Genomic DNA, 6902 nt, shown 5'->3' with positions numbered 1-6902 from the left:
TTACTCACCCACATAAAAAAAAAAAAAAAAAAAGAACCTGAATATAATTATAAAAAAACTTATCAGAAATCTCTCAAAGGGTTAATCCACTGAGAGAGAACTTAATTGGTATTAATGATAAAAGCTACTCAAAAGCTTGAGAACTACAATTATTTATAGTGGGGCTACTAGAAATGATCTGATTATTAAAAATTACTAATAAGGACCAAATCACGAAATTAGAGACTTCAAAATAATAATAATAATAATAATAATAACAATCTCAATCCAACTCACTTTGGATTGGAATGACTGTTTGAAGCCTTAAAGTGGAACGGTTTGGAAAAGCTTAGACAAGGTTGGGCAGAGATGGTGTAGAAAAAAGAGAAAAAACCACAGCACATCATTTAATTTCTAATTTTATTACTAAAGCATATCAAATACATATATATAATTTTAAATCCACATTTTTTTTGTTTGTAAAAAGCAGTGTCCACATTGATTATACATGTTATGTATATATATATTTATATAGATATATCAATTACATTTCATCTTATTAATGAATACTTGCAAACATTCTCTAACAAACACACACAAACACAATATATGTATATATATATACACGTCTAAATTGGACTTCTCAAGAGCTTCCCTTTTACAGAGGTAAGAAATGGTTTTTCAGGAACTGGTATGCACTTCACAACCCAAGCAAGTGGCCAAGACATAGATGCTAATCCAATACACAAACCCCATTGCAGCCAATTCAACCTTTTTGTATTTGCAAATTTCTGTAAAAGCTCCACCATTATAACTTGAAGAACAACAGTAATCGCCACAATCCAGAGAAATAACCTGTTCTTGTGTATCCCTTTGAAGACATTTTTCTTCTCCATCTTCCTAGCATTAAACTCATTGAAGATTTGGCAAAGAACAAATGTGTTGAAGATAAGGGTGTTCTTTACCTCTACGCTCACATTGAAGATAGACTGACCTTTGAATTGAAATATCAAGAGGATCAAGATTTGATAGAGTGCTTGAGAAATGAGGTTCCTCCACATGATATTGGTCACAAGTGGCTCAACTCGACCCACCGGCTTCTTCTCCATGAGTTCGTCAGTTGGTCTCCCTGTGGCCAGAGCTAGAGCCCCCAATGTGTCCATGATCAGATTAACCCACAACAATTGGACTGCTGTTAGTGGGACTTCACCAGCAGAACATGCTGCAACCAAGTTGATCACAAGGGCAGCGACATTGACAGTGAGCTGAAATTGGATGAACTTTTGGATATTGTTATACACGCATCTCCCCCACTTCAAAACTGTCACTACTGAAGTGAAGTTGTCATCCAAAATGACAATGTCTGAGCTCTCCTTAGCCACTTCAGTGCCTTGAATGCCCATAGACAGTCCAACATCGGCTTCTTTTAGAGCTGGCGCATCATTTGTGCCATCCCCTGTGACTGCGACAACATGGCCTTTCTGCTTCAAGCACTGTACCATTAGAAGCTTATCAAGTGGGGAAGATCTTGCCATGACGCGAATTTTTTCAACCCAGTCCATCCTCTCATCGGAGGTAAAGTTTCGAAATTCTACACCTTCTACTACTTCCCTGTCATGCATGCTTTGATCTGATTCAAGTATCCCACATTCAATTGCTATTGCTCTTGCAGTGAAAATATTGTCACCAGTGATCATCTTTATGTTCACTCCAGCTTTTCTGCAGACTTGAACAGCTCCTCTCACCCCAGGCCTACATGGGTCCTTCAAACCCACTATGCCTAAGAAAATCAAGCTGTCTTCATTTAATTTTATATGTGACTTGCCATCATCCGTTGAATGTGACTCTGGCTCTATAATTTTTTTATGAGCAAATGCAATACATCGAAGGGTTTCTGCAGCCATACCTTCAATTATTTGCTTGATTTCCCCTCTTTCACCATCATCCATGGCTTTGATGTTGCCAGACTTGTCGTAGAAGCTTGAACACATGGCTAGTATCATTTCAGCAGCTCCTTTCCAGTGGACATGGAAAGTGTTGTCAATCTTACTTTTTATCAGAACCCCACTTCGTTTCTTCTGCGAATTGAAGGTCTCCACATGGAGGATGACATAATTTTTTTTCAATTCTTCAATGTCCATGTCTAATTCTTGGACAGCCCAAGAAAGGATAGCTTTCTCAGTTGGACTACCCGAGAATTCAGGCTCAGACCCTTCAGTGGCTTTGTAAAGACTAGCTGTAGTGTTCTGACTCACTCCTTGGTAGAGCAATTCAAGAGCATTAAGGGATACTATGTCCCTAAAATTGCCTGTAATGTGATCTTTGCCTAGCACAAATTTAGTCACCTTCATTTTATTCATGGTAAGTGTACCAGTTTTGTCAGTGCAAATGATGGTTGCTGAGCCCATTGTTTCACATGCCGAGAGTTTCCTAACCATTGCTTGATCAGCCATCATTCTTTTCATGGAATAGGCCAAAGTGAGTGTCACTGCCAACGGCAAACCTTCAGGAATCGCTACAACAATAATTGTCACCGCGGCTGCTATAATACGTACCACGGCATTCATAATATCATCAAATTTGGTACTTTTGCCATTGAATTCACGATTTCCATTCTTATCTTCGGTATTCCCTGTGAAGTAACGAATTAGCAGCACAAGAAGAACAAGAAAAGCAACAACCAAACCAACCTTTCCGATAGAGGAAGTTAATTTGTTGAGTCTTGATTGCAATGCAGTTTGCTCTTTCGAGTCATGGCTTATGGAGCTCATCATCTCACCCCACAAAGTGTTCATCCCCGCTGCTGTGACAACCATCTGGGCATACCCATTCGCTATCTTGGCTCCAGAAAATAAGAATGGATTGACATTCTCATCAATTTCGACGTGGTTGCTCTCTCCTGTCATGCTTGATTCATCTACTTGTAAGGAATGGCCATACAAGAACAACCCATCAGCTGGAATTTGATCTCCAATCTTCAAATTCACCACATCTCCAACTAAAATATCAAATATGGAGATTTGTTGAGGCCTCCCATTTCTTGTGACTTCAACTTTGATATTGTTACTAACCTTGGACAATTCATCAAATTGTCTTGATTGCCTGAAGTTGGTCACTGCTGATACAACAACCACCAAAAGGACAGCGAAAAGAATGCTCGAGCCGTCATACCAACCCTGTTTTATCCCATTTTCTTTAATGCCAAAAGCAAGAGAGAGAGTTGCACATACCAGAAGGATAATAATAGTGGCATCTTTAAAGGCTTCCAAAAAGAAATGAAGAAAGCTCTTTGGAGGTGGCTTGTGGTAAGTGTTTGAACCAAAGGCCTCGCGTCGCCTTCTCACATCTTCACCATCCCCACGGATACCTTTATCAACATGACTTTCAAGATTTGCCGCAATGCCTTGTACTCCTCCTAGCTGATGAAGAAGATCAAAATTCTTCTCCTTCACCATCTTCACTAGGCTGGCTGGTTCCACATGGTAGTGGTGATCATTTTGATTGCTTAAACTGCAATATTCAATTCTTGGATTGATGTCGAGGATGGTATGACTTGCATGAACTACAATTCCCTTGGCAAGGGAAAGCAGAGCGCGGGTAGAATAGATTACTGCAAAAGCATAGCGCCATCGCCTTCTGGGCTTTCTGATCAGCTCAGAAGTGGGGATATCGACCACTAGTGCAGGTGGATCGCAAGAGGATAATGAACGAAGACGGGGCTTGTTAGGAATTTTTGAAGTAGGAAGTGAAGCCAACATGTTGTGAAGAAACAATGCAACTGATAATCTGAAATTTGTTTATGCTTCAAATATTTGATTCTATTATATTTTTAACTCTCTTTCTAACATTATATATAACAACTCTTAAGGAGAAGTTTAATTCAAAAGCTTCTGCGTGGCCTTCTTGTGGTGTTCTTGGTTATTTCTTCATATTGTTTAGGTTGTAACCACTACTGTTTCCTCTTTCTTAGCAAAAGGGATTCTTCATTCTGTCAAAGCGAGTCTCATTCAAGTAAGTTCGAAGTAAAGTGTATATATATCAATATACAATCATGTTTGATGGAATAGGTATCAATTATTGTACTAAATTACAATCAACTTAATGAAATTTATTTACCTTGGTGGAAAAAAAAAAGGGTTATTTGACACTAATGCATTGATAAAAGTAAAGAATAATTCTCATACCATATGATCTATCAATTGAATGACATTATTTAGTTTAAAATTTGTACCAAAAACGCGTGATTGAAACCTTGAGATTTGGATGTAATCTTGTTTTTGGAGATATATATATATATGTGGGGGCTAAGCTTTTCCCATACGCACACATGATTACATAATAGTAATAATGAGAACATGCCATGCCCCAGGGTGGAAGAAAAACACTAGATTTCTTAACGCGTAAATGGGCTCCAACGGGAATTATTCCACGAGTGTGCATGTATTCAAGTCCCTCCTCTACTATTTTATAACAATATATATATATATATATATATATATAGATATATATATAACACTAGATTTCTTAACGCGTAAATGGGCTCCAACGGGAATTATTCCACGAGTGTGCGTGTATTCAAGTCCCTCCTCTCCTATTTTATAACAATATATATATATATAGGAGGGACTTGAATACACGCACACTAGTGGAATAATTCCTGTTGGAGTCCATTTACGCGTTAAGAAATCTAGTGTTATATATATATCTATATATATATATATATATATATATATTGTTATAAAATAGGAGAGGAGGGACTTGAATACACGCACACTCGTGGAATAATTCCCGTTGGAGCCCATTTACGCGTTAAGAAATCTAGTGTTTTTCTTCCACCCTGGGGCATGGCATGTTCTCATTATTACTATTATGTAATCATGTGTGCGTATGGGAAAAGCTTAGCCCCCACATATAGGACTCAAAAGGGCTTGTTGATGGGAAGGAGGCTTGGCGGAGAGACTTCTTATGTGTTTTTCTTTTCTTTTCATTTTCACTATTATTATTTTTTCTTTGTAGGGTATGCCTAATGACTTTTTTTATGAAAGATTTCACAAGTTCTTTCCTATGTTTCTATCAAATTTATAAATATGATATTGACAAGTCACTACCTTTGGTCACATTAGAATAAATTTTCGTCAATTATTCTGGACCATTTAGTCATTATCGTGTGATATACACATCCTAACTCACACTGAATAAAATTAAAGAGCAGGAAAATGAAGTCCTTTCACTTTCATTGTACATTCAATTTCCAAAATATACAAAAGCAAAGCACTACAACGCCCACACATTTCTATGCATCGAAAGGGAAACAATTTCTCAAAGTGCAGTGCAGAGTGAAAAATGAAAATTGTTTCTTAGCATCTCCATACTCATTTTTCAAGTAAGAGACACTAAATTGTCCAACACGGAAATGAAATTATTCCACTTTGATTACGTAACATTCATATTCCTATAAGAGAATTATATGAAATTATATCCTTTTTTTCATTGAAATTATTGATTTCTCTGCCAAAAATAAATAAATAAAAATAAATCGGAGTTTATACACAAGGTTCACCTTCTACTTTGAAATGTGAAGAAGTATCATTAGTCTTTGATATCTTTAGCAAATTTGTTCAAAAAATATTCATTATAATATACATGCATGGTAAATTTGAATGTATATTGGAAGCAACCAATTACTGCCTTAAAATTTTATTTAATTGTAAATTTAAAGCACTAATTCAGTACTCCAAGACGTAGTTGGAACCAAGACTAGTTTATATCACATAAATGTAATTAACAGTTACATCAAAAGAGAATTTGAGGGCTGGACTTTTTGGCTTGAATTTCTGGAATATTTGAGGGCTAGACTTTTTGGCAGAGTTGTGTAACTTGTGTTAGCCATACAGAAAAAATAAAAATAAAATAATAATAAAAAAGATACTCAAAAAGCTTGAGAACTACGACCATACACAGTGGGACAAAAACTCCAAAATTTTAGGTACTAGCAAACGGTGTCTAAAGATTATTAAAAATTAATAATGAGGCCCAAATCACGAAATTAGAGAGAGAGAATCTGAATCCAACTCAATCCTAAATAAAAATCTACTTGGACACAAAGGGGTCTAATAATTAGACCCAATCTTATTGGCAGTTAGAGTCTCAAACTTTTCGTGGATATCTTACAAAGCACTAATGTCCTTCTGTATTAAAAGTAAACTGTTGGATATTGTGTTGCACACGCATCTCCCTCGTTTCAAAGAAGTCACTACTGAAGTAAGCACGACAATATTGTGGAATAACCCTCATCCTACCCAATATAATATCATCCGCTTTGGACTCAGTAGGATCAAAGACTTTTAAGGTTGTCACCCGCATGATGAACTCGGAGTTTTGATAGGTTAACGGCCATCACAGTTTTAAAATACATTGTATTATAGAAGGATGTTTGAACCTTACATATAACACTTCACCTTTCCCCGATAATGTGGGGTTATGACATCCTCTAATATGCCAGTGTGGTAACTTATTTAATATCTTGCACTCACCTATATCACACCCGTCCACAAAAGCCGCCTATATCACACCTGCCCATGGAAGTCGTCATAATCATCCCCTGTGATGGCCCAACGTCTTCGTTGGGCGCACTTCCGGTTGGGCTCTGGCTCTGATACCATGTGTAACAATTCTCAGCTTATCCAAATATATACAATATTGTCCGTTTTTGTCTCACCCGAACCAGAGACTTACCAGGAGGTCACCTATTCTGGTACTCTTCAGAGTAAGCGTGCTTAATTAATTTTGAAGTTCTGATAAGTTAATGACCATCACGACTTTAAAACGCGTTATATCATACAAATAATTTAGAACTTTAGTGTAGTAACTCAGGTCTATCGCACCTGCCCACACATTTGCACACCTTGAAATCAACTTTGAAG

The 6902-nt window shown here is 37.0% G+C and overlaps 1 protein-coding gene across 1 annotated transcript; it reads right to left on the bottom strand.

The window, feature by feature from the left end:
- Positions 1–477: 477 nt before the first annotated feature.
- Positions 478–4063, bottom strand: LOC132299894 (calcium-transporting ATPase 12, plasma membrane-type-like). The gene has a single exon (XM_059796767.1). It carries the CDS (start codon positions 3735–3737, stop codon positions 609–611), a length of 3129 nt encoding a protein of 1042 aa, XP_059652750.1. The 5' UTR covers positions 3738–4063; the 3' UTR covers positions 478–608.
- Positions 4064–6902: the final 2839 nt, after the last annotated feature.

The sequence above is a fragment of the Cornus florida genome, unplaced genomic scaffold (genome assembly GCF_030987335.1).
Source record: "Cornus florida cultivar Cherokee Brave unplaced genomic scaffold, ASM3098733v1 CherokeeBrave_3.0.0_Hap2_Chr03, whole genome shotgun sequence".
NCBI classification, from domain to species: domain Eukaryota; kingdom Viridiplantae; phylum Streptophyta; class Magnoliopsida; order Cornales; family Cornaceae; genus Cornus; species Cornus florida.
The sequence above is the reverse complement of the archived record's forward strand: the minus strand, read 5'-3'. Positions and strand labels throughout refer to the sequence as shown.

Excerpts from the sequence above, each read along its gene's own strand:
- LOC132299894 (XM_059796767.1), bottom strand. The coding sequence starts at position 3,737 with ATGTTGGCTTCACTTCCTACTTCAAAAATTCCTAACAAGCCCCGTCTT.